Below are 27,239 nucleotides of genomic sequence, written 5' to 3'. Positions count from 1 at the left end.
ACATCATTCTATAGAACATGTTGTTCCAGAGCAACTGGCTCTTGTATGTCACCTGCTAGATGATTTAAGACAGAGGTGTCAAACTCATTTCATGGAGGGTTTAGTGTCTGCAGGGTTTTTTTTTTCTTCCTTTCAATTAAGACCTAGACAACCAGCTGAGGGGAGTTTTCCACTAATTAGTGACCTTAATTCATCAATCAAGAATAAAGGAGGAGCCCACAGACACTCAGCCCTCCGTGGAATGAGTTTGACAAGATTTAATAGGACGAGAACACACCGGAGATAAAACTTCATGGCACTTGTGATGGTTTTAATGTCCCAGTCGCTGCTGTGGAAATCCACATCCCCTGGGCATTTCTGGTCTACAGGAAGAGGAGAAAGACGATTAAAAACAAACAAGAAAACACAATTCTGAAGAGTGACAACAAGTACAGGTTAAACTCAAATAAAGCATACTATTTAATAGCAAACAAACCTGATAAAACACCTTGCAGCCCTCCCAAAACAAATAAACAGCAAACCAGTTATAATTTCCCAAAAATAAGGATAAATGCTTTAATTAGAAACACTATTCATAACAATTTTAAACACTTCTACAAAATCTGAATTAAACAGTTGGACTGATCCTACAGCCTTCTTAGACTCAATAACTTTGAAACAATCAGCAGCAGCAAGAAAAATATTACAAATTTAAATCCCCCAAGAAGAAATATTGGACACTTAAAACATTAGCGCGGAGAAAAGCACAATGGGCATCTTTCCTATGTCATTTTATTTGATATTCTGGGACAAAGTAGTGCCCCTATTTACTCAAATGACAACACACGTCACTCAATTCAGCGCTTCTGAGTTTCATGTATCAAACAGTTATTTCAGTTATATTGAAACCAAGAAAATATGGAGTACCGTCAGATTACAGACCCATAAATGTAATAAATTGGGACAAAATAATAACAATAGTCATAAGCAACAGAATGGCAGAAGTATTACCAGACTTGATAAATATTAAGCCAACATGGTTTATTAGAAATATAGACTTACAAATGAAAATATGTTTCAGTATAATACAGTACTCTAAAAAACAAGATGTATCAATAATGGCTGTTGATAGCAAAAAGGCTTTTCAGTCGAGTGGCCTTCTCTATTCAAAACTTTGGAAGCCTTCAACTTTCCACCTGAAATAATACATTTCATAAAGATATCCTGTATTGTCTAGTGTTGTGGCTTTGCTGGCATGCATTCCACTTTTTTTCTCTCTGCTCCATGAGCCCCCACCCACCAAGAATTACATGTTAAAAATCACCACTGGGTACGAGACTGGGATGTCCTCTCTCCCCCCTCATGTTTGCACTGACAATACGTGAAAATAGTCTGGGATTAGCATGCGCATCTCCCATATGTAACCATTGTTCCTCTTTAGTGCATTTAACAATATGTCGTAAGTAAAAGCCTTTGGTGACGAGTTGATACAATCTCAGGATATAAAATTAAACGTGAACATTTAATTTTTTATGGCAATAGGAAAAATACAACTTAATTTATGATCTACAGCAATCCTTTAAGTGGACCACAAAAAATGTAAATACTTAGGATATTTAAGTGATAATAAAACAAATATATTAAGGTACAGTTATCCTAGATCTAATTCAATTGAACAATCTCCCCATAAATTTAACAAGTAGAATAAACCTCTTTAGAATGGCCTGGCTCCCAAAGTTTGTATGTTTATTCTCAGTAATACCAATTTCCCCACTAAACCACAGCCTAGTGGTTAGAGCATTGGACTAGGTTGCAAGTTCAAACCCCCGAGCTGACAAGGTACAAATTTGTCGTTCTGCCCCTGAACGTCAGTGAAAATAAGAATTTGTTCTTAACTGACTTGCCTAGTTAAATACAGTGGGGAGAACAAGTATTTGATAACCTGCAAAATCGGTAGTGTTTTCTACTTACAAAGAATGTAGAGGTCTGTAATTTGTATCATAGGTACACTTCAACTGTGAGAGACGGAATCTAAACCAAAAATCCAGAAAATCACATTGTATGATTTTTAAGTAATTCATTTGCATTTTATTGCATGACATAAGTATTTGATCACCTACCAACCAGTAAGAATTCCGGCTCTCACAGACCCTTGTCGAAGTATTTTGTGTTTATCTTTATTTATTTGGTCAGGCCAGGGTGTGGCATGGGTTTTTGTATGTGGTGTGTATGTATGGGGATTGTAGCTAGTGGGGTGTTCTAGTTAAGTCTATGGCTGTCTGAAGTGGTTCTCAATCAGAGGCAGGTGTTTATCGTTGTCTCTGATTGGGAACCATATTTAGGCAGCCATATTCTTTGAGTTTGTCGTGGGTGATTGTCCTTAGTGTCCTGATGTCCTTGTTCTGTGTTAGTTTACACAAGTATAGGCTGTTTCGGTTTTCGTTACGTTTATTGTTTTGGTAGTGTTTGTGTTTAGTGTGTTTCTTCATTAAACATGGATCGCAATAGACACGCTGCATTTTGGTCCGACTCTCCTTCTCACCAAGAAAACCGTGACAGAATCACCCACCACAAAAGGACCAAGCAGCGTGTCAACAGGCAGGAGCAGCCCAAAGAGGAGATGCGTAATAAGTATTTCTGGACATGGGAGGAAATCCTCGACGGGAGAGGACCCTGGGCTAAACCAGGGGAGTGTAGCCGCCCAATGGTGCAGCAGGAGAAGAGGCAACAGGAGCAGCCCAAAGAGGAGTACAGTATGGACTATACTTCTTGGGAAGAGATAGACAGGTGGGCGGTCGACCCAGGGAGAGTGCCGGAGCCCGCCTGGGATTCGCTGGAGCAGTGCGAGGAAGGTTATCGGAGAATGGAGATGGCGAAGCGAGCACGGCGGCGCGCAAGGAAGCCCGGGAGTCAGCCCCAAAAATGTATTGGGGGGGGGGGCTAACAGGGAGTATGGCTACGCCAGGTAAGAGACCTGGGCAGACTCCCTGTGCTTACCGGGGGGCTAGAGAGACCGGACAGGCACCGTGTTATGCAGTGGTGCGCACGGTGTCTCCAGTGCGGGTGCATAGCCCGGTGCGGTATATTCCAGCTCCGCGTGTCGGCCGGGCTAGATTGAGCGTCGAGCCTAATGCCATCTGGTCCCCAGTGCGTCTCCTTGGGCCGGCTTACATGGCACCAGCCTTGCGCTCGGTGTCTCCGGTTCGCCTGCGTAGCCCAGTGCGGGCTATTCCACCTCGCTGCACTGGCAGGGCGACCGAGAGTATTCAACCAGGTAAGGTTGGGCAGGCTCGGTGCTCAAGAGCTCCAGTGCGCCTGCACGGTCCGGTCTTTCCAGTACCACCTCCACATCCCAGCCCTCCGGTAGCAGCTCCCCGCACCAGGCTTCCTGTGCGTGTCCTCACCAGTGCCAGCACCACGCATCAGGCCTACAGTGCGCCTTGCCTGTCCAGCGCTGCCGGAGCCTTCCTCCTCTCCAGCGCTGCCGGAGTCTCCCGCCTGTTCAGAACTGCCAGTCTGCAAGGAGCTGCCAGTCTGCAAAGAGCTGCCAGTCTGCAAGGAGCTGCCAGTCTGCAAGGAGCTGCCAGTCTGCAAGGAGCTGCCAGTCTGCAAGGAGCTGCCAGTCTGCAAGGAGCAGCCAGAGCCGCCAGTTAGCATGGAGCAGCCAGGGCCGCCAGTCAGCATGGAGCAGCCAGGGCCACCAGTCAGCATGGAGCAGCCAGAGCCGCCAGTCAGCATGGAGCAGCCAGTCTGCATGGAGCAGCCAGAGCAGCCAGTCTGCATGGAGCAGCCAGAGCAGTCAGTCAGCATGGAGCAGCCAGAGCTGCCAGTCAGCATGGAGCAGCCAGTCAGTATGGAGCAGCCAGTCAGCATGGAGCAGCCCGAACTGCCAGTCAGCCAGACTCTTCCAGATCTGCCAGTCAGCCAGACTCTTCCAGATCTGCCAGTCAGCCAGACTCTTCCAGATCTGCCAGTCAGCATGGAGCAGCCAGTCAGTATGGAGCAGCCAGACTCTTCCAAATCTGCCAGTCAGCATGGAGCAGCCAGTCAGTATGGAGCAGCCAGAGCAGCCAGTCAGCATGGAGCAGGTAGAACTGCCAGTCAGCCAGACTCTTCCAGATCTGCCAGTCAGCCAGACTCTTCCAGATCTGCCAGTCAGCCAGACTCTTCCAGATCTGCCAGTCAGCCAGACTCTTCCAGACCTGCCAGTCGGCCAGACTCTTCCAGACCTGCCAGTCGGCCAGACTCTTCCAGATCTGCCAGTCGGCCAGACTCTTCCAGATCTGCCAGTCGACCAGACTCTTCCAGATCTGCCAGTCGACCAGACTCTTCCAGATCTGCCAGTCGACCAGACTCTTCCAGATCTGCCAGTCGACCAGACTCTTCCAGATCTGCCAGTCGACCAGACTCTTCCAGATCTGCCAGTCGACCAGACTCTTCCAGATCTGCCAGTCGACCAGACTCTTCCAGATCTGCCAGTCGACCAGACTCTTCCAGATCTGCCAGTCGACCAGACTCTTCCAGATCTGCCAGTCGACCAGACTCTTCCAGATCTGCCAGTCGACCAGACTCTTCCAGATCTGCCAGTCGACCAGACTCTTCCAGATCTGCCAGTCGACCAGACTCTTCCAGATCTGCCAGTCGACCAGACTCTTCCAGATCTGCCAGTCGACCAGACTCTTCCAGATCCGCCAGTCGACCAGACTCTTCCAGATCCGCCAGTCGACCAGACTCTTCCAGATCCGCCAGTCGACCAGACTCTTCCAGATCCGCCAGTCGACCAGACTCTTCCAGATCCGCCAGTCAGCCGGGATCTGCCAGATCCGCCAGTCGGCCAGTATCCGCCAGTCGGACAGGATCCGCCAGTCGGACAGGATCTGCCAGATCTGCCAGTCAGCCAGGATCTGCCAGTCAGCCAGGATCTGCCGAAACCACCAGCCAGCCAGGATCTGGTAGATTCATCAACCTGCCTGAGCTTCCTCTCACTCCTGAGCTTTCTCTCACTCCTGAGCTTCCTCTCACTCCTGAGCTTCCTCTCACTCCTGAGCTTCCGCTCACTCCTGAGCTTCCCCTCAGTCCCGAGCTGCCTCAGTCCCGAGCTGGTTCTCAGTCCCGATCTGCTCCTCAGTCCAGTGGGGTTCTGGGTGAGGACTACTAGGCCATGGTCGGCGGCGAGGGTGGACTATCCAAGGACGCGAGGAGAAGGGACTAAGACATCGATTGAGTGGGGTCCACATCCCGCGCCGGAGCCGCCACCATGGACAGACGCCCACCCGGACCCTCCCTATTGTTTTGAGGTGCGTTCGGGAGTCCGTACCTTAGGGTGGGGGTTCTGTCACGCCCTGGTTGAAGTATTTTGTGTTTATCTTTATTTATTTGGTCAGGCCAGGGTGTGGCATGGGTTTTTGTATGTGGTGTGTATGTATGGGGATTGTAGCTAGTGGGGTGTTCTAGTTAAGTCTATGGCTGTCTGAAGTGGTTCTCAAATCAGAGGCAGGTGTTTATCGTTGTCTCTGATTGGGAACCATATTTAGGCAGCCATATTCTTTGAGTTTGTCGTGGGTGATTGTCCTTAGTGTCCTGATGTCCTTGTTCTGTGTTAGTTTACACAAGTATAGGCTGTTTCGGTTTTCGTTACGTTTATTGTTTTGGTAGTGTTTGTGTTTAGTGTGTTTCTTCATTAAACATGGATCGCAATAGACACGCTGCATTTTGGTTCGACTCTCCTTCTCACCAAGAAAACCGTGACAACCCTCCTGTTCTCCACTCATTACCTGTATTAACTGCACCTGTTTGAACTCGTTACTTCCAACCTCTCCACAATGGCCAAGACCAGAGAGCTGTGTAAGGACATCAGGGATAAAATTGTAGACCTGCACAAGGCTGGGATGGGCTACAGGACAATAGGCAAGCAGCTTGAGAAGGCAACAACTGTTGGCGCAATTATTAGAAAATGGAAAAAGTTCAAGATGACTGTCAATCACCCTCGGTCTGGGGCTCCATGCAAGATCTCACCTCGTGGGGCATCAATAATCATGAGGCAGGTGAGGGATCAGCCCAGTACTACACAGCAGGCCCCTTCAGGCCCCAATGACCTGAAGAGAGCTGGGACCACAGTCTCAAAGAAAACCATTAAGTAACACACTACGCCGTCAAGGATTAAAATCCTGCAGCGCACGCAAGGTCCCCCTGCTCAAGCCAGCGCGAGTCCAGGCCCGTCTGAAGTTTGCCAATGACCATCTGGATGATCCAGAGGAGGAATGGGAGAAGGTCATGTGGTCTGATGAGACAAAAATAGAGCTTTTCGGTCTAAACTCCACAAGCCGTGTTTTGAGGAAGAAGAAGGATGAGTACAACCCCAAGAACACCATCCCAACCGTGAAGCATGAAGGTGGAAACATCATTCTTTGGGGATGCTTTTCTGCAAAGGGGACAGGACGACTGCACCGTATTGAGGGGAGAATTGATGGGGCCATGTATCGTGAGATCTTGGCCAACAACCTCCTTCCCTCAGTAAGAGCATTGAAGATGGGTCGTGGCTGGGTCTTCCAGCATGACAACGACCCGAAACACACAGCCAGGGAAACAAAGGAGTGGCTCCATAAGAAGCATCTCAAGGTCCTGGAGTGACCTAGCCAGTCTCCAGAACTGAACAGGAAAGAAAATCTTTGGAGGGAGCTGAAAGTCCGTATTGCCCAGTGACAGCCCCGAAACCTGAAGGATCTGGAGAAGGTCTGTATGGAGGAGTGGGCCAAAATCCCTGCTGCAGTGTGCGCAAACCTGGTAAAGAACTACAGGAAACGTATGATCTCCGTAATTGCTTTTCTGATGTATCAAATACTTATGTCATGCAATACAATGCAAATTAATTACTTACAAATCATACAATGTGATTTTCTGGATTTTTGTTTTAGATTCCATCTCTCACAGTTTAATTGTACTGTTGATAAAAATGACAGACCTCTACATGCTTTGTAAGTAGGAAAACCTGCAAAATCGGCAGTGTGTCAAATACTTGTTCTCCCCACTGTAGGTAAAATAAAAATAAAAGGACATTCTTTAAATGGAGGGTGGTTTTAACCTTCTAGATTTGGAATTGTATCAATTCGTCATCCAGGGCTTTTACTCGTATTGTTAAATGCACTAAAGAGGAACAATGGTTACATATTGAAGATGCGCATGCTCATCCCCAGACTATTTGTTAAAAATATATATATAAAAATTAAAAAAAACTGGAATAAATTCTAAATTCAACTTAATTAAAAAATATATTAAAAAAATTAAGCAGAAATGGCAAACCTTTTTTTCCACAGGGGCCCTTGCAAACACGTCTGATTAGTGTTCTTTTTTTTCTTCAGGTCACACTGGCAAGTTATCACAGTAGGTGCAGCCAGTTGAAATATCTGACTGTGTTGGTGAATTAAAGTACTCAATCTTAAAATGCAAGTAAATATAAAATGCCAGTGTCTTTTGCACTGTTTCCACAACAATAAAACTATTATGGAGGGTTGGATACAAGATTATGATATGGATACAATATTATGATAAATTAAGCCTTTGCTTAATAAATGTTATATCCGGTCACAGTCATCTGCCGTAGGGGCAAGGGAATTACTCATAAACTACTTCATAAATATGCATTTGGTGCTTTTTAATATTGCTTCAAAATCTGCTGTGTGTTTGCCTGGCTACCCAAAATACTTGCTCCGCCCAAACGCTACGCCACACCCACGGACGTTACTTTGTTCTCCGCAATGAGTCTGGATCAGTGTAGCTCCCCGACAACTTCTAGAATGCAAACACATTCTAACCGTTCTGATTGGTCCAAGAAAAACTGCTGAGTTGGGCCAGAGTCAGAACACACATGGGTAAAGCAGATTTAAAAAAAATTGTCATTGGCTTTGATACTCTGATTAGTTAGAAATTATCCAATCACAAAGGTCTTTGTTTTGCACAACAACCATCTCAGAATGATGTAAAAAAAAAAAAAAAAAAAGAAGAAAAAAAAAGAAGCAGAATAATTCAGTTTGAGTTCTCAGGCAAGCTGTGTGTGCCAGTAAAACAGGGAAATGTAACAGTTTAATCTCTGTATTGTGCTTCAAACAGCCCCTCTGTTTCATGCATTCTTCAATCCCATCTATCTATCTATCTATCGAGAGAGGGAGAGAGAGAGAGAGAGAACATGTTGACTGGGTAATTTCCTCACCAAAGAAAGCATTTAAAAGCTTCTGCACTTGGATGTTACTGCCAACAGTTCTGTATACTCCTTCTTGTGTGAGTCCTGTAAAAGAGAGAAGGAGAGAGTGGGTGGGGTTTAGGTAAAAGGAAAGAAAAGGGGGAGTTTCCTCCAGAGAAATTCAGAGCAGTGGAAATGTACAAGCTGTTCCTCAGTGCAGGCCTGTATCAACTGGAGTGAAAATAAGGACGTAGCAGACAACGCCTTCACAATGCTAGCCTACTTCCCAGCCTCTTCCAAATGAATGATTTGCTTCACTGCTCCAGTGGATGGCTGGAGTTTATGTTATTATACGAGGCCTGTATAATTTAATGTATGCCATTTAGCAGACGCTTTTATCTAAAGAGACTTACAATCATGCGTTAACACATTTAATGCATGGTTGGCCCCGGGAATCGAACCCACAATCCTGGCTTTGGAAGCGCCATGCTCGACCACCTAAACAATACAAAATCAAAGTGCCGGTGCCTCACCAAACTCGTAAATAAATTGGACGAGTGAATTAGGGAGGGCTGAAGTGAGAAAGCCTATGGAATCTAAAGAATTTGAGCTGCTTGAGAGATAGGAGCAGTTGAATGTGCCCACACATTTAACCGTTTTCTGATGCCACATGGTAATATACTCTCTCTGGAGTAATACTTTTGTTGCCTACATACTGGTATGATTCTTAAAAAACTATGTATAGTACTAGTGCGTTGTTATTAGTTATATTGCTGTAAACAAAGCAAAACAGCAAATGTAGTATGGACTGAAGTGCTCTTCTATAAGGACATTTATTGTGGTGGGCTAAATGGCAAAGTCAAGCTCTGGACGTCATAATGCAGCCGTTGTGTTTTATTTACTGCTGCCCTCTGGTGAGAAAGTTCATTTAGGATAGCAGTGAGGCTTCAGAGTCCATTTCAAACAACTCATCTCTGCCCTCTAACGGGCAATATGGAAAACTGACTAGACTATGACGAAACTGGCATGATATCTGATAGGCGGCATACAAAGACAAAACGCATGGTATGGACTAGAACTTTCTGGTTACTTTACCTTTAGTTTCAACGAAGTTAATGCATTTTCTTACAAACTTGAATCCAACTTCATTCAATTCCACTGGGGAAGACAAGTAACATTTAACAGATTTCACAAGCAGTGGAATGACAAACAAATGTGTCTTTATGGATGTTCAGTGAGATTAATACGGTTTAATTTACTATATTATACTGCAGTAAAAAACAACAAATAATGAACATTGGTAATGGTACATACTTTCAGCTTGCTTGTGAATTGGGGAATGATAAATCTGGAATGAAATAACAATGTAAAACACCAAAAACTAATATCTGTGGAGCTTTCTGTGGCACTCATAAAAATAACCATGAATATATGATATTATAAAGAGATCCGACTATCATTATCATATTTCATTATCATTACCAAAGAAAAACAGCAATATTAGGACTATAAAACACAATGCCTTTACAGTACAGAATAACATTTGGACCAAGGGGGCTGTATGGACCCTCCAGTAAAGAAACTCACAGGCTCTTTTCCATCCATGGCCTCCATCCATAACTTCCTGTTGGCCTCCGAAACAGCCTGGAGAGTGACAGGTATGTTTCTATTGTGATAGGAACAAGTGCCACAGTTAGTGCATAGACAATATTGCATGTTTGACTAATATATATATATTTTTAATTGGATGGTGTCTGAGCTCCCTTTTTTAAGTTCAGTTTATTAAATCCAACATTAAAAAACCCAAAAGAACAAGCACATATAAAACGTGAAAAAGCCTTTACATACACATTAGTAAAATCCTCGAAGATATCACAATAAAGTCAGACTTATTTCCATTGTGGTCCCTCTGTCTGATAAAAAAATACACCTTATGGAACAGCAGGGACTGTGAAGTAACAAACATAGACACATGCATGCACACACGATAACATACGCACCATACACACGTACACATGGATTTTTCGTTGTAGATATGTGGTAGTGGAGTATGGGCCTGAGGGCACACAATGTGTTGTGAATTCTGTAATGAATGTTTTTTAAATTCTATAACTGCCTTAATTTTGCCGGACCCTTGGCAGCAGCTAATGGGGATCCATAATAAATACAATGAAATATCAGTGTATGGCTTGCGTCCCTCTGCTGTAAATATTGTAAAGAATGCCTTGCTTGTATAAATATGAGTTCATGGTGTTCCCTTCCCCTGAAATCACAGAGTTTGCCATCTGCTTCCAGCAGGAAGTAGGCACCTGCTGCCAACTGATTGTTTGGGCTATCATCCACTCTGTACATGCACACACTCAGTGTCCTTGTAGACCACCTGTTCACCTCACTCAAAATTGTTTATACCACAAGGCATGTATGATCTTATACGAAGTCTACCTCATCTCGAAGTCGTAAAGTGGCTTGTTTGTACTAACCTCTCGTAAGTTTCGATATCAAAGCAGAAGCGCTTGTCTATGGACTCTGTCTTTCGGCGGAAGCAGGATTTAAGCTTCAGCTCTGTGGGGCCCTGGAAGAAAGCATCACAGTGTGTGAGTAAAAGGAGGGTGGAGAGGCCTAGAGAGATAATCTCTACATTACAGCTTTGGAGAAAATAAAAAAATATATATATATTTTTAAATCATTATATGAACACATGTGCATTTGAATAATTCCATTGACATATCAGAGATGAACAAATAGTTGTTCAAGTGTCTAATCAAGATTATATGACCAATTTTATGACCTACCTGTTTGGTTGCGGGTTTTGGTTCAGCAGGGACCATGACAAACAGCTTGCTGGCTTTGTGATACTTGCAGTAGTACTTCACCCATGACACACCCAAGGCCCCTGGGAGAGCAGGGTGATAGGATATCATGTCAGGGCTCATTCAATACAACATGTTGAGAGGAATATAGCAGGTTCTTTCCACCAATTAGGTGCCTTTTGAGAAGTGTAACTTGGTTGAAATGCACTTTTGATTTCACCTAATTTTAACATTGTCATAAAGAGTGCATGTTAAACCTAAAAAAAAAGAAAAGACTTTCCAATCTCAAGATATAATAATACTATAGTAACCATAGATATAATAATACTATAGTAACCATAGATATAATAATACTATAGTAACCATAGATATAATAATACTATAGTAAGTGCCTATATAGAGCCAAATAAAGTAATAGGTTGACGATAAATAAATCCCCTGAAAGGGGGAATGGATGCTTATTGTGTGCAACAGGGAGTGGCAAATGTATGAATTTTTTTTTTTAAACATGAACTTGATAAATAAATTCTAGCCTGTCTATCTATGGGTAACAGGGTTGATGTGTTTATGCTCAACCTGCTCAGTTTTCCACCATAAAATGGCCAAAAAGCATAGAACCAGCTCACCTACTTTTACGCTATGATTTGACTTTTAGATGTTCAATGTTTCTTTTTGTTTCTTTTAATGGAATAGTTTTTAACTCACTTAATCCATAGTTAAAATCTTAAAAATGAGGGACAGACACATGAATCACTAACCACCTGAAATAAATAATATTCAGAAATTACTTTGTCAAAGGAACAAAATAATTAGGTCTTTACAATGATTGTGAAAGTGACATTTATGGATTAAGTGAGTTAAAATCTTTCTAGAAGTGACAGAGGGTTGATGAGGGACATGTAAAAATGCTGAATTTTGGCACTTTAGCAAGCCTTTATAAAAAACCTGATTGCTTGAATTTTCCATGTGGTCTATATTAAAGAGCACTTAATTTAATATAACATGCTTTTAAAATTCAATATTGGTGCACAATTTCTACTTAAAATATCAAAGGGCACTCACTTCGTGGGAAGACAGCGGGCTTACAAACTAACATGAATACTTACACTTCTCCTGAGAGTACAGGTAGCCCTCAATGGTTGGTTGGCCGTGCATTTTGCCGATCTGGGTTGGATGCTTCATTCTCTTCATCAGCTCCTCCATCTCCTCACGAGTGCTCTCGAAGTGGTTCCGCGTCTGCAGATCACACCAAAACAGTCCATGTTGGATGGTTATAAGAAAGCCCTATTACAGCTTCCTGAAGTCCTAACCAGACCCATCACTACCATTACCACCCATCGCCACCATCATCATTGAATCTCATTATCATCGGTAGCTACTCACATTCTGCAAGCTGAGCTGCAGCTCCTGCTTATAGGGCATAAAGTCCTGAGTCATCTCCACCGTCAGGTTGTTGAGTGTTAGGATACTGTGAAGAAATGCCAGCACCTGTCCATTGAAAATGCAACATACATATAATTATTAGTATATTGATAATCATTCAGAAAATGGTCCTGTCACTATATTCTTCTAATGGGCAAATGTATTTCATAAAACTTAATGAAGTGAAGTGTAAGAGTTAACCTCCAAACCTGCCTTGAGTAACAGATTTCTAGGCTCTCACAGCTGTTCAAAGGCTGTTCTTAACATTCACTCATAATGTACTCGAACACTAACCTATTTCTACTCTAGCATTTGAGTCCAATGAGAAATCAATGCAATTGTGAGTAATTGTTTCCTAGTGCCATGCTAGACTTGCCTTCCTTAATGTGCAGGTGTTCAGAGGTAACTATAGTTAGTTCAGGATGAGGGCTATTGATCCACTGTGGACGTATCATATAATAGGTTACACAGGCAGCATCTATAGCCTTGTGAGTGAGTGAGTGAATGAGTGAGTGAGTGAGTGTGTGTGTGTGTGTGGATAGCCATGCAGCAACACTGGGAGGCGTAAACAGGAAGTGTGGGAGACTAGAAGAAAGCACTTACAGGCTCCACCACATCAAACTTCTTTCGGTCCTGCACCTGCTGGATCTGGTACACATACTCCACTGACGACTCATAGAAGTTCAGCCTCTCTTTGTCCAGCAGCTCGTCAGCCTGTGGAGGAACCACATGGTGATTACAAAAGCAGCTTATTTCCAAATAGTCTTCATAAGTGTTATTAGCTCATCTTTAAGCCATTGAGCTAGTCGAGTTATCCAATTAGGGAGCATTATAATACAATAAAGACATTTGACAAACAAAACTTTGTAAAAACAATTCCATTGAACTGTTTACAGGAAGGGATTTCCACCAACCTCCTGCAGCTGAGTTTCCTTCTTCTTAGCAGACAAATTCAGATGTTTATCTAACTGAGAGTAATATTTTTCGCTTTCTTTCTCAAACTTCTTCCTTCTTTCCTAAAAGAAGGAAGTTTATTAAATTACACCATAATTCAACAAAACATTAACAATCTTTTTTTCAGTGTGAGACTTCATCATGAGTCAAGAAGAATAATAGCAAGATCTTAATCACAACAGTTTGTACATGCACATGTTGCTCCACACAGCCATAGCTGGCCTTGATCTGTTGAGATCAGAGTTTCCCCCAACCCCCTCCTGGGGGACCACAAAACAGTCCACATTTTTCTTCTAGCTTTGCACATCTGATTCAACTACTCAAGGGCTTGGTTATTACTTGAATCAGGTGTGTTAGTGCAGGGCTATAACAAAACTGTGGACTGTCTGGGAGGTCACCCAGGACAGAGTAGGGGAACACTGGTGTACATAGTCCTGCCAACACATTTGGAAGGCCTAGAATTGGTTTAAGATCATGTCTCAGCTGAGGTCATCTGTAGATGATTACAGACGTCAAAGCACTCCAGTCCACAACCCATTTTGGACTCAGACACAGCTGCCTTGGCAGAGAGGACAGAGGCACACAAAGGGTGAGTTGGAGAAAGGGAAGCTAACACTTTTTGAAAGCAAATTCCATGGTTTTCAGTACAAACACTGAGCCTAATACAATGTGCTAGATATATCTCAAATCAATTGTAGTCAAAAGTAGGTCAACAGACCAAGGGTATGTGAAAAATGGATATCCAATCCAGAACCACTAGGCAGCTCCAGTTTTCCATAGGCAGCTTTCAAAAACTCAGTTGATTTATTTAGCTTTGGCTTAGCGATTATACATTTTCCACTGAACTTTCCACATGTTTAGTGTGCAGTACAACACTAGCGGTGTTTCTACACCCCATCTGACTTAGTCACAATCTAAAGGCGCAATTTAGTCAACCTGCATTGCAGCATAAGCATTCATAGAACTAGTACATTTGAATAGTCTTTGCAATGGTAAAAAAGTTTAACGTTGATCAACTGGGGCAGTTTATGGTGGCACTGGGTAAGTATACAAAAGAGATACATTTAGTTTGACTGAATGCCTTGCTGAATAAGGTTGGTGTCATGGTGAGCTTCCTGCTAAATTTTCACAGCAAGCAAATCTGGAGGGTGACATCTCAGCGACACATGAGAATTGTTTATATGTACTGCCAAAACTTTGATCCTCTTTTCTCCCATCAAGTGCACACACTTGTTAGAAGGAAAGAGTGTTGCTTCAGCTCATGAATGTCTAATAGAAAGTGAGTATACTCAACAATCCAATCCAACAACCCATAATTGTAAAATGTACATACTGAAGTATCCATCACCCTAAATAAATGAATAAAAAGCTTTATATGAACTCACTTTTGTCACTCCTATTTGCTCCTTGCGAAACTTCTCCAGTGGCTTGATAAGCAGATCACAAGCATTCTGAACCTGAACCAGGGAAAAAAAAAAAAAAAAAATTGCGTGACATATTTACAGTGCCGTCCGTAATTATTGGGAAAGTGATGCATTGCTTTCTTCTTTCGACTCTATACTCCAAAGTTTTGTATTTGAAATCAAACAATGACTATAGAGGTTAAACTGCAGACTGTCAGTTTTCATTTGAGGGTATTTCCATCCATATCGGAGAACCGTTTAGACATTTCAGGACACCAAAAATATTGGGACAAATTCACTTGTGTATTAAAGTTGTGGAACGTTTAGTATTCGGTTCCATATTCCTAGCATGCGATGATTACACCAACAAACTTGGATGCATTTGCGTTTCAGATTATTTTGTTCCCAATAAAATTAAAATGGTAAATAATGTAGTGTAATTTTGGATTCACTTTTATTGTAAATAAAACACTTCTACATTAATGTGGATTCTACCATGATTACAGATAGTCCTGAATGTATCGTGAATGAAGAGTGAAAAAGACGCACAAATATCATAACCCCAAGACATGCCAACCCCTCACCTTTACAATAATAGGGATATGTTATTTGTGCATCTATCTCACTCAACATTCACGATACATTCAAGACTATCCGTAATCATGGTAGCATGCATATCAATGTAGAAGTATTTAGAAACGTATTGTCATTTACAATAAAATGGACTCAATATAACACAATTCATTATTTAGCATTCATTTATATTGGTCACAAAATAATCTGAAACACAACCAAAACAAACAGCAAATGCATCCGTCATGACATTGGCCTGTGGGTGAGGTTTATGACCCCCCCTCTCTCTTGACTCTACAGAAGGACTCTTGAAAAGCCTTTGTTAAACAAAGAGTCTGGGAACATCAAAAAGTGGGGGGAAAGGAACCATATTTCGGTAATCCAACCAGCTGAAAATATGCATTGGTACTAAATGAATATGATGCCAGATCAGTTGGCGTCTGAGATATATTACTGATGATAGGACGACATAAAATGTATCTTGGAAAGTCTACACATTATAGTTTTCAGATTCACATGGAATTGTTGTGCAATTTAAAATGTTTAAATATGAAACTATTTGTGAAAAGATTAAATGTAATTTAGCTTCTTAATGAGAAAACGGTTTGTCATAGAGCTCAACTCAGTGGCCCTGCCCATGTGAACAGACATTGGTTATAGACTATGAAACACACCCTTCTCTCCCCTCCTATATAAAGCCCTTGACGATAATGTAACTTTCTGTTACGAGGACAATAGGGCGACAGTCCTACATTAAAAGATACAGTGCCTTGTGAAAGTATTCGGCCCCCTTGAACTTTGTGACCTTTTGCCATATTTCAGGCTTCAAACATAAAGATATAAAACTGTATTTTTTTGTGAAGAATCAACAACAAGTGGGACACAATCATGAAGTGGAACGACATTTATTGGATATTTCAAACTTTTTTAACAAATCAAAAACTGAAAAATTGGGCGTGCAAAATTATTCAGCCCCTTTACTTTCAGTGCAGCAAACTCTCTCCAGAAGTTCAGTGAGGATCTCTGAATGGTCCAATGTTGACCTAAATGACTAATGATGATAAATACAATCCACCTGTGTGTAATCAAGTCTCCGTATAAATGCACCTGCACTGTGATAGTCTCAGAGGTCCGTTAAAAGCGCGGAGAGCATCATGAAGAACAAGGAACACACCAGGCAGGTCCAAGATACTGTTGTGAAGAAGTTTAAAGCCGGATTTGGATAGGAAAATATTTCCCAAGCTTTAAACATCCCAAGGAGCACTGTGCAAGCGATAATATTGAAATGGAAGGAGTATCAGACCACTGCAAATCTACCAAGACCTGGCCGTCCCTCTAAACTTTCAGCTCATACAAGGAGAAGATTGATCAGAGATGCAGCCAAGAGGCCCATGATCACTCTGGATGAACTGCAGAGATCTACAGCTGAGGTGGGAGACTCTGTCCATAGGACAACAATCAGTCGTATATTGCACAAATCTGGCCTTTATGGAAGAGTGGCAAGAAGAAAGCCATTTCTTAAAGATATCCATAAAAAGTGTCGTTTAAAGTTTGCCACAAGCCACCTGGGAGACACACCAAACATGTGGAAGAAGGTGCTCTGGTCAGATGAAACCAAAATGGAACTTTTTGGCAACAATGCAAAACGTTATGTTTGGCGTAAAAGCAACACAGCTGAACACACCATCCCCACTGTCAAACATGGTGGTGGCAGCATCATGGTTTGGGCCTGCTTTTCTTCAGCAGGGACAGGGAAGATGGTTAAAATTGATGGGAAGATGGATGGAGCCAAATACAGGACCATTCTGGAAGAAAACCTGATGGAGTCTGCAAAAGACCTGAGACTGGGACGGAGATTTGTCTTCCAACAAGACAATGATCCAAAACATAAAGCAAAATCTACAATGGAATGGTTCAAAAATAAACATATCCAGGTGTTACAATGGCCAAGGTAAAGTCCAGACCTGAATCCAATTGAGAATCTGTGGAAAGAACTGAAAACTGCTGTTCACAAATGCTCTCCATCCAACCTCACTGAGCTCGAGCTGTTTTGCAAGGAGGAATGGGAAAAAATGTCAGTCTCTCGATGTGGAAAACTGATAGAGACATACCCCAAGCGACTTACAGCTGTAATCACAGCAAAAGGTGGAGCTACAAAGTATTAACTTAAGGGGGCTGAATAATTTTGCACGCCCAATTTTTCAGTTTTTGATTTGTTAAAAAAGTTTGAAATATCCAATAAATGTCGTTCCACTTCATGATTGTGTCCCACTTGTTGTTGATTCTTCACAAAAAAATACAGTTTTATATCTTTATGTTTGAAGCCTGAAATGTGGCAAAAGGTCGCAAAGTTCAAGGGGGCCGAATACTTTCGCAAGGCACTGTAATAAGCTGTTCCAAGGACGTGTGGACTTGAGATCCCCACAATGAAAGGACAAGACCACCTACAGAACTAAGCCAACCTGAGAGAACCTAATGAAATTAGCATCAAATTTCAATGTGAAGGTGACGACCTACATGTCGGAAGGATGAATTGCGACAATACCAGCCAGAATATAGCATGAGCATATAATATGGCAACTTGGTATGAACTTTGAACTCTTATTCACTAAAGAAGTGATACCTCCTAGCCATTGCGTTAGCACCCGCAGCTGTAAACGTGGGCTAGGAGAGGACGGACAGAGTATCCATTCTACCACGCTCCAGTTCACCACTAGACAGTCTTCAGAGGACCAGAGATCCATGCTGGACAACCGGCTTACGATCTACGACCAATCTACCGAAGCGTAGCTCAGAGTAAATATTTATTGCATTCTCCTTTTTCAAATGGGCGGTCATTTAGAATGCATAAAATACTGTATTTAAGATAGCATAGCTTCTCCCTTTGTTACTCAGTCTTCCCGCTCTGTCACTCAAACCCAACCCCCTTTCCTTTGAGTAACCAGCCGTCATGTCGGCTCTGTCCACCAGTGATGTTCTATTTATGACATAATTTGTAATCAATGTATGATCCATTCGGTGTATATGTAATTCTGTTTGATTAGTTAGGTACTTAGTAAATAAATTATTAAACCAAATGTTGTATTGCTGATTCAACTTGTTAGCCAGGGTTCGAGAAGACAACCAAGAATTTAACACTTTCAGATGAGACTAACCAAGGTGAGGATTAAATATGGACTGTTATTTATGTAAACGTTTACTTGGTCTTTAACCTGTTGAGTGTAGGGGGCAGTATTTTGATGTTTGGATGAAAAATGTCCCCAAATTAAACTATTTCTCAGGCCCAGAAACTAGAATATGCATATAATTGTCAGATTAGGATTGAAAAATCGAAAGTTTCCAAAACTGTCAAAATATTGTCTGTGAGTATAACAGAACTGAAGGCGAAAACCTGAGGAAAATCCAAAGAGGAAGATCCTTTATTTTGAAAGCTCCCTGTTCCATTGCATGCCTTCACTCCATTTAAAAGGGATATCAACCAGATTCCTTTCCCTATGGCTTCCACATGGTCTGAACAGACTTTAGACATAGTTTCAGTCTTTTATTCTGAAAAATGAGCGAGAAAGATCATATCGCTTCAGTGGATGGCTGGGTGCCAGCAGAGTTCTGCATGCGCGAGCAGCTTGGAGCAGACATTTTCTCTCTCTCTCCTATTGAAAAAGCTACGGTCCGGTTGAAATATTATTGATTAGTTATTGTAAAAACAACCTTAGGATTGATTATAAAAAACGTTTGACATGTTTCTATGAACTTTACGGATACTATTTGGAATTTGTCTGCCCCGTCGTGACCGCTCGAGCCTGTGGATTTCTGAACATAACGCGCCAACCAAATGGAGTTATTTTGGATATAAAAATCATCTTTATGGAACTATGTACAAAAAGTGCTGTAATTTCTAAACGGTACACCCGATATGGATGAAAATAACTAAAATTACAAGCTGACCGTCCACACTAACTTCATAGTCATTGCATCTTTTCAAATAATAAAGTGTACTCCTGCAGAGTTAGAATAATAAAAAATGCTTCACTGTCCCAATAATTACAGAGGGCACTATATGTTCTGGCTGAAAAGATTTGGGATGGGCCCTCGGATCCTCAAAAAGTTCTACAGCTGCAACATCGAGAGCATCTTGATTGGCTGTATTATCAATTTGCATGGCAAATGCACCGCTCTCTACCACATTTGGCAAACTGTCTAAACCTGTTTTCGCTTTGTCATTATGAGGTATTGTGTGTAGATTGAAGATTTATTTTTTTCATTTCATCAATTTTAGAATAAGGCTGTAACATAAAAAAATGTAGAAATAGGGAAGGGGTGGTCTTAATCCTTTCCGAATGCACTGTATACACACACCAAACCCACACAATGACAACACACAGTTTTACACTCATCATATGCTGCTGGTACTCGGTTCTTTATTTTACTCGTATTATCTATCCTGATGCCTAGTCCCTTTAGCCTGCCTTCATGTACATATCTTCCTCAAACACCCCGTAACCCTGCACATTGATCTGGCACTATGTATTTTACTCCTATTTACATTTTTATTTGTATTTTTTTTTAACTCTGCATCGTTGGGAAGGGCTCGTAAGCCTGCATTTCACTAACATTTACACCCGATGTATTCAGTGCATGTAACAAATACAATTGTATTTGACCATTTGGCAAAAACATTCATGCATTTCATTAAACACACAAGGTGAGTTATGATAAGAATGTGTGAAAAGGGGAAACCAGCAACTATAAGCCTAGAAATCAAACAAATAAACAGCGAGATCTCTTGCACTCCAGCAGGTGTTGCTCTTCTTCCCCTCAAAAAGAGCATCAGCTGTAATCAGAGAGCAACTGTGTTTAAAAACATCCTTAAAGCATCCAGAAAGCCCAGTATAACAGGATCTGCTGCTTTTCACTGCACGCTGATAATGCAGTGTCATGACATAATGACTTCAATAGCACAAAGCAAAAAACTAGAGTTCACTCCAGGGCCCAGATCTTCACTACTTTTTAATCTGGATCAGAACGATCCAGATTCTGTAATCCTATTTTTTGCAATCCAGGATCAGATCAATTTGGCTGTTAAGTAATTTAAAAAAAATTATTTTTAAAGAAAAAACAAATCAGGCAGGATCATTCTGATTGAGACATCAAGATCACAGAATCCAGATTTTCAGTGCTTTGAAAAGTCCTACACCTTGCCATAGTGGACAGGTTGTGCTACTTCTGGACCATTTGCATTGTGTCCCACCCCCCCCCCTCTTTTACACTGCTGCTACTCTGTTTATCATATATGCATAGTCACTTTAACAATACCTACATGTACATGCTACCTCAATTTGCCTGACTAAGCAGTATATAAGCAGTAAGTATATAGCCTCGCTACTGTTATTTCACTGTCGTTTGATTTTTTATTGTTTTTATTTTTACTTATTTATTGTTCACCTAATACCTATTTTTGACTTTAAAAAACTGTACTGCTGTATTTGGCGCAAGTGGAAGAGGGGGAAAAAAAGTTGTAGAAACAAAGAATGATCAATGGAAACAGGATACACCTGAGCTCAAATTCAAGTCTCATAACAAAAGATCTGAATGCTTATTTACATTAGGTATGTTTATTTGTAATAAATCTGTCATAAATTTGCTTTGTCCCTGTGGGGTATTGTTTGTAGATGGAGGGAAATGTTTTGTTTAATACTCTAAAATGTAAGGCTGTAACGCCTTATTCTAAAATGTGGAAAAAATGAAGGGTCCGAATACTTTCCAAATGCACTGTAGATTAAAATAGAGCCTGCCTTCATATCACTTATAAATAAGTAGATGCATCTATTTGACACCTCTCAATATAACTGCACACATGCCGACAGTACCAGTCAAAAGTTTGGACAACTACTCATGCAAAGGTTTCTTTATTTTTACAATTTTCTACATTGTGGTGTTAGTATTAGTGAAGACGTAAATTATGAAATAACACACATTCAATCATTTAGTAACCACCCCAAAAACAACTTGTTAAATCAAAATATATTTTATATTTGAGATTCTTCAAAGTAGCCGCCTTGATGACAGCCTTGCACTTTCTTGGCATTCTCTCAACCAGCTTCATGAAGTAGTCGCCTGGAACGCATTTCAATCAACAGGTGTGCCTTGTTAAAAGTTCATTTGTGGAATTTCTTTCCTTCTCAATCAGTTGTGTTGTGACAAGGTAGGGGTAGTATACAGAAGATAAACCTATTTGGTAAAAGACCAAGTCCATATTATGGCAGGAACAGCTCAAATAAGCAAAGAGAAAACAACAGTCCATCATTACTTTAAGACATGAAGGTCAGTCAATCTGGAAAATGTCAAGAACTTTGAAAGTTTCTTCAAGTGCTGTCGCAGAAAACGTCAAGGGCTATGATGAAACTGGCTCTCATGAGGACCACCACAGGAAAGGAAGACCCAGAGTTACCTCTGCTGCAGAAGATAAGTTCATTAGAGTTAACTGCACCTCAGATTGCAGCTGAAAAAAATGCTTCCGAGTTCATGTAACAGACATCTCAACATCAACTGTTCAGAGGAGACTGTGTGAGTCAGGCCTTCATGGTTGAATTGCTTCAAAGAAATCACTACTAAATGACACCAATAAGAAGAAGAGACTTGCTTGGGCCAAGAAACAAACAATGGACATTAGACCGGTGGAAATCTGTGCTTTGGTCTGATGAGTGCCAATTTGAGATTTTTGGTTCCAACCAGTGTCTTTGTGAAACGTGGAGTAGGTGAACGGATGATCTCTGCATGTGTGGTTCCCACCGTGAAGCATGGAGGTAGTGGTGTGATAGTGCTTTGCTGGTGACACCGTCATTGACTTATTTAGAATTCAATGCACACTTAACCAGCACGGCTACCACAGCATTCTACATCGATACGCCATCCCATCTGGTTTGCACTTAGTGGGACTATCATTTGTTTTTCAACAGGACAATGACAACACACCTCCAGGCTGTGTAAGGGCTATTTGACCAAGAAGGAGAGTGATGCATCTTATGACCTGGCCTCCACAATCACCCGACCTCAACCCAATTGAGATGGTTTGGGATGAGATGGACCGCAGAGTGAAGGAAAAGCTGTATACTAGTGTTCAGTATATGTGGGAACTCTCAAAACGGTTGGAAAAACATTCCAGGTAAAGCTGGTTGAGAGAATGCCAAGAATGTGCAACGCTGTCATCAAGTCAAAGGGTGGCTATTTTGAAGAATCTCAAATATATTTTGATTTATTTAACACCATTTTTGGTTACTACATGATTCCATATGGGTTATTTAATAGTGTTTATGTTTTCCCTATTATTCTACAATGTAGAAAATAATAAAAAATAAAGAAACACCCTTGAATGAGTAGGTGTGTCTAAACTTCTGACTGGTACTGTATACTGTGATCAATTCAACATAATGAACCTTTGGTTTTCAGCTGTAAGAAAGTTCTTTAAACCTATAGATACCTTGACAGTTCTTGGTTGTAGTGCCATTCAACTTTTTAAATCAATTTCAGTGGGATCAAGATAATCCTTATTTTTAGCATCAAAACACTACCTTTGAGTTATGAAAAAAGCAAAAATGACATACAATCCTGATTAAAGTTCAGATTGGATTACCAAATTCTTATCCCTATATGGAGGATAAGAATCTCATTTTACAGTCTTGAAAATCCCAATTCTATCATTTAATCCTAACTGATTGTTGGAATCCGGTCAGATATCTTTTGAAAATCTGGGCACAGGAAGCCAGTTCCAGATGGGGTTTCTCTTATTTCCACCTCTGGTTCTAAAAGAAGTGCTGCTGATAACCCACCAGCATCATCCGGTCATCCTCCACTTCCTGTAGGAGACCAGCAAACTCTTGGAAAGATTCCGCTGTGGACAAAAATAAATATGTTATCCATGTTTAGTGAGATAATTGGGCAAAAATTATGCTCATGGCACTGTACAGGGGAGGATGTGAAATCAATACAGGATAGCATAAGATTTGTGCCACAACATGAAAATATGTTTCACATCCTAATTCCATGAAGTAAATTACACTGAAACATTGAGAAACATCAATACATCTGTTGCTGCACAGACTCAATGCTAGGGGGTAAAGTAATGAGGCGGACTATAGCCATATACTGATTAAACTCAAAAACCATATACAGTCGTAGCCAAAAGTTTTGAGAATGACAAATACTAATTTTCACAAAGTCTGCTGCCCCAGTGTCTTTAGATATTTTTGTCAGATGTTACTATGGAAAACTGAAGTATAATTACAAGCATTTCATAAGTGTCAAAGCCTTTTATTGACAATTACATGAAGTTGATGCAAAGAGTCAATATTTGCAGTATTGACCCTTCTTTTCCAAAACCTCTGCAATACGCCCTAGCATGCTGTAAATTAACTTCTGGGCCATATCCTGACTGATGGCAGCCCATTCTTGCATAATCAATGCTTGGAGTTTGTCAGAATTTGTGGGTTTTTGTTTGTCCACCCGCCTCTTGAGGATTGACCACAAGTCCTCAATGGGATTAAGGTCTGGGGAGTTTCCTGGCAATGGACCCGAAATATTTATGTTTTGTTCCCCGAGCCACTTAGTTATTACTTTTGCTTTATGGCAAGGTGCTCCATCATGCTGGAAAAGGCATTGTTCGTCACCAAACTGTTCCTGGATGGTTGGGAGAAGTTGCTCTCGGAGGATGTGTCGGTACCATTCTTTATTCATGGCTGTGTTCTTAGGCAAATTTCTGAGTGAGCCCACTCACTTGGCTGAGAAGCAACCCCACACATGAATGGTCTCAGGATGCTTTACTGTTGGCATGACACAGGACTGATGGTAGCGCTCAGCTTGTCTTCTCCGGACAAGCTTTTTTCTGGATGCCATAAACAATCGGTAAGGGGATTCATCAGAGAAAATGACTTTACCCCAGTCCTCAGCAGTCCAATCCCTGTACCTTTTGCATAATATCAGTCTGTCCCTGATTTTTTCCCTGGAGAGAAGTGGCTTCTTTGCTGCCCTTCTTGACACCAGGCCATCCTCAAAGTCTTCGCCTCACTGCGCATGCAGATGCAAGCTCTGTACTGGTGATGCCCCAATCCCGCAGCTGAATCAACTTTAGGAGACGTTGCTGGACTTTCTTTGGCACCCTGAAGTCTCCTTCACAACAATTGAACCGCTCTCCTTGAAGTTCTTGATGATCCGATAAGTGGTTGATTTAGGTGCAATCTTACTGGCAGCAATATCCGTGCCTGTGATGCCCTTTTTGTGCAAAGCAATGATGAAGGCACGTGTTTCCTTGCAGGTAACCATGTTTATGTATCGGCCTCACGGCCTTTTGTGAATTTTCTGAAATTAGCACCCTTATGTAGACCTAGCCCCACCCACATCCGTTCCACACATCGAAAGGGGTTGGAGGCAAAGGAAAAACAAGTAAGTGCTCCCACATAACATGCATTTCATAAATATTACAAAAGTGTGTAAATAAGACATTAAACAGGCACATAATTCATGTTCAAATTCACAACATACAGTGCCTTGCGAAAGTATTCGGCCCCCTTGAACTTTGCAACCTTTTGCCACATTTCAGGCTTCAAACATAAAGATATAAAACTGTATTTTGTTGTGAAGAATCAACAACAAGTGGGACACAATCATGAAGTGGAACGACATTTATTGGATATTTCAAACTTTTTTAACAAATCAAAAACTGAAAAATTGGGCGTGCAAAATTATTCAGCCCCTTTACTTTCAGTGCAGCAAACTCTCTCCAGAAGTTCAGTGAGGATCTCTGAATGATCCAATGTTGACCTAAATGACTAATGATGATAAATACAATCCACCTGTGTGTAATCAAGTCTCCGTATAGATGCACCTGGACTGTGATAGTCTCAGAGGTCCGTTAAAAGCGCAGAGAGCATCATTAAGAACAAGGAACATACCAGGCAGGTCCGAGATACTGTTGTGAAGAAGTTTAAAGCCGGATTTGGATACAAAAAGATTTCCCAAGCTTTAAACATCCCAAGGAGCACTGTGCAAGCCATAATATTGAAATGGAAGGAGTATCAGACCACTGCAAATCTACCAAGACCTGGCCGTCCCTCTAAACTTTCAGCTCATTCAAGGAGAAGACTGATCAGAGATGCAGCCAAGAGGCCCATGATCACTCTGGATGAACTGCAGAGATCTACAGCTGAGGTGGGAGACTCTGTACATAGGACAACAATCAGTCGTATATTGCCCAAATCTGGCCTTTATGGAAGAGTGGCAAGAAGAAAGCCATTTCTTAAAGATATCCATAAAATGTGTTGTTTAAAGTTTGCCACAAGCCACCTGGGAGACACACCAAACATGTGAAAGAAGGTGCTCTGGTCAGATGAAACCAAAATTGAACTTTTTGGCAACAATGCAAAACGTTATGTTTGGCGTAAAAGCAACACAGCTGAACACACCATCCCCACTGTCAAACATGGTGGTGGCAGCATCATGGTTTGGGCCTGCTTTTCTTCAGCAGGGACAGGGAAGATGGTTAAAATTGATGGGAAGATGGATGGAGCCAAATACAGGACCATTCTGGAAGAAAACCTGATGGAGTCTGCAAAAGACCTGAGACTGGGACGGAGATTTGTCTTCCAACAAGACAATGATCCAAAACATAAAGCAAAATCTACAATGGAATGGTTCAAAAATAAAACATATCTAGGTGTTAGAATGGCCAAGGTAAAGTCCAGACCTGAATCCAATCGAGAATCTGTGGAAAGAACTGAAAACTGCTGTTCACAAATTCTCTCCATCCAACCTCACTGAGCTCGAGCTGTTTTGCAAGGAGGAATGGGAAAAATGTTCAGTCTCTCGATGTGCAAAACTGATAGAGACATACCCCAAGCGACTTACAGCTGTAATCGCAGCAAAAGGTGGCGCTACAAAGTATTAACTTAAGGGGGCTGAATAATTTTGCACGCCCAATTATTCAGTTTTTGATTTGTTAAAAAAGTTTGAAATATCTAATAAATGTCGTTCCACTTCATGATTGTGTCCCACTTGTTGTTGATTCTTCACAAAAAAATACAGTTTTATATCTTTATGTTTGAAACCTGAAATGTGGCAAAAGGTCGCAGAGTTCAAGGGGGCCGAATACTTTCGCAAGGCACTGTACATAGGCATTTCATCATTAAGTCCATTAGGAAATAATGTCTGGAGGGTGAAAATCCCAAAACATTATCCTTTACTCAGAGTATTAGTAATATCACCTCCCCCGTCTGATATCTTAACTTTCTCTATGCCACAAAATCTTGAATTTTTTTTTTATTGTTTTTTTTTAAAAAGGTAGAAATGTCATGATTTAGGTCATTAAAATGTACTGCGACTGGATAATCCCTGTCGTTTCTCCTGATTGAACTTTTTACCGACATAGCAGAGCCCACATGGGCATTTGATAATGTAAAGAACATGGGTGGTGGAACATGTAAAAATGTAATTTATTTGGAACCATTTTCCTGTGTGTGGTTGGCAGAAATATTCACACTTCATCATATTGTTGCACTGTGCGCATCCTCTGCATTTATAGCTAGCTACCTTTTGGTAGAGGGCGTAAAAGAGCCTGGCTGATTTTCTTTTGTGGCTAGCAGTTGGCATGAACCAATTTATAAATTGCGACCTCTCCTATACACAATAAGTGGTGGATTTTTAAATTCAGCCGGCAAAGCTGAGTCCGATAATAAAATATGCCAGTGTTTCTTGACCACACCACCCACTTTTCGCTAATTCAAAGTATATGTAGTTGTGAACATTACGGAGTGTTCTTTAGCGGGTCTTTTTTTGTAACAGTTCATCTCGTGTTTTTCCCAATGCCAAATTAAGAGCTTCATCCACACATTGTGGCGAATAGCCTCTTAGAAACCTAAAGCGCATCTCCGCTGC

At 41.4% G+C, this 27,239-nt stretch overlaps 1 protein-coding gene across 13 annotated transcripts in view; it reads right to left on the bottom strand.

The window, feature by feature from the left end:
* The window catches only part of ophn1 (oligophrenin 1), a 69,531-nt gene that overhangs the window by 10,790 nt on the left and 31,502 nt on the right, over positions 1–27,239 (bottom strand). For 9 of the 13 annotated variants that reach the window (XR_016484964.1, XR_016484963.1, XM_090192120.1 and 6 more), the window contains exons 3-15: positions 23,144–23,205; positions 14,727–14,798; positions 13,302–13,403; positions 12,991–13,101; positions 12,349–12,453; positions 12,072–12,201; positions 10,948–11,048; positions 10,636–10,727; positions 9,743–9,821; positions 9,470–9,503; positions 9,251–9,313; positions 8,186–8,260; positions 278–362 (exon numbers count right to left, since the gene is read on the bottom strand). Coding sequence is in view for 11 of the 13 variants with exons in the window: in XM_021623212.3 (XP_021478887.2) it covers positions 278–362; positions 8,186–8,260; positions 9,251–9,313; positions 9,470–9,503; positions 9,743–9,821; positions 10,636–10,727; positions 10,948–11,048; positions 12,072–12,201; positions 12,349–12,453; positions 12,991–13,101; positions 13,302–13,403; positions 14,727–14,798; positions 23,144–23,205 (1,111 nt within the window). In the remaining 2 variants the exon portion in view is untranslated. The remainder of the gene's footprint in view (positions 1–277; positions 363–8,185; positions 8,261–9,250; positions 9,314–9,469; positions 9,504–9,742; positions 9,822–10,635; positions 10,728–10,947; positions 11,049–12,071; positions 12,202–12,348; positions 12,454–12,990; positions 13,102–13,301; positions 13,404–14,726; positions 14,799–23,143; positions 23,206–27,239) is intronic. The other 4 variants (XM_090192122.1, XM_021623214.3, XM_090192118.1 and 1 more) reach the window with 1 other exon arrangement.

The sequence above is a fragment of the Oncorhynchus mykiss genome, chromosome 12, assembly GCF_057628025.1.
Source record: "Oncorhynchus mykiss isolate SJ-2025 chromosome 12, ASM5762802v1, whole genome shotgun sequence".
Classification (NCBI taxonomy): domain Eukaryota; kingdom Metazoa; phylum Chordata; class Actinopteri; order Salmoniformes; family Salmonidae; genus Oncorhynchus; species Oncorhynchus mykiss.
The sequence above is the reverse complement of the archived record's forward strand: the minus strand, read 5'-3'. Positions and strand labels throughout refer to the sequence as shown.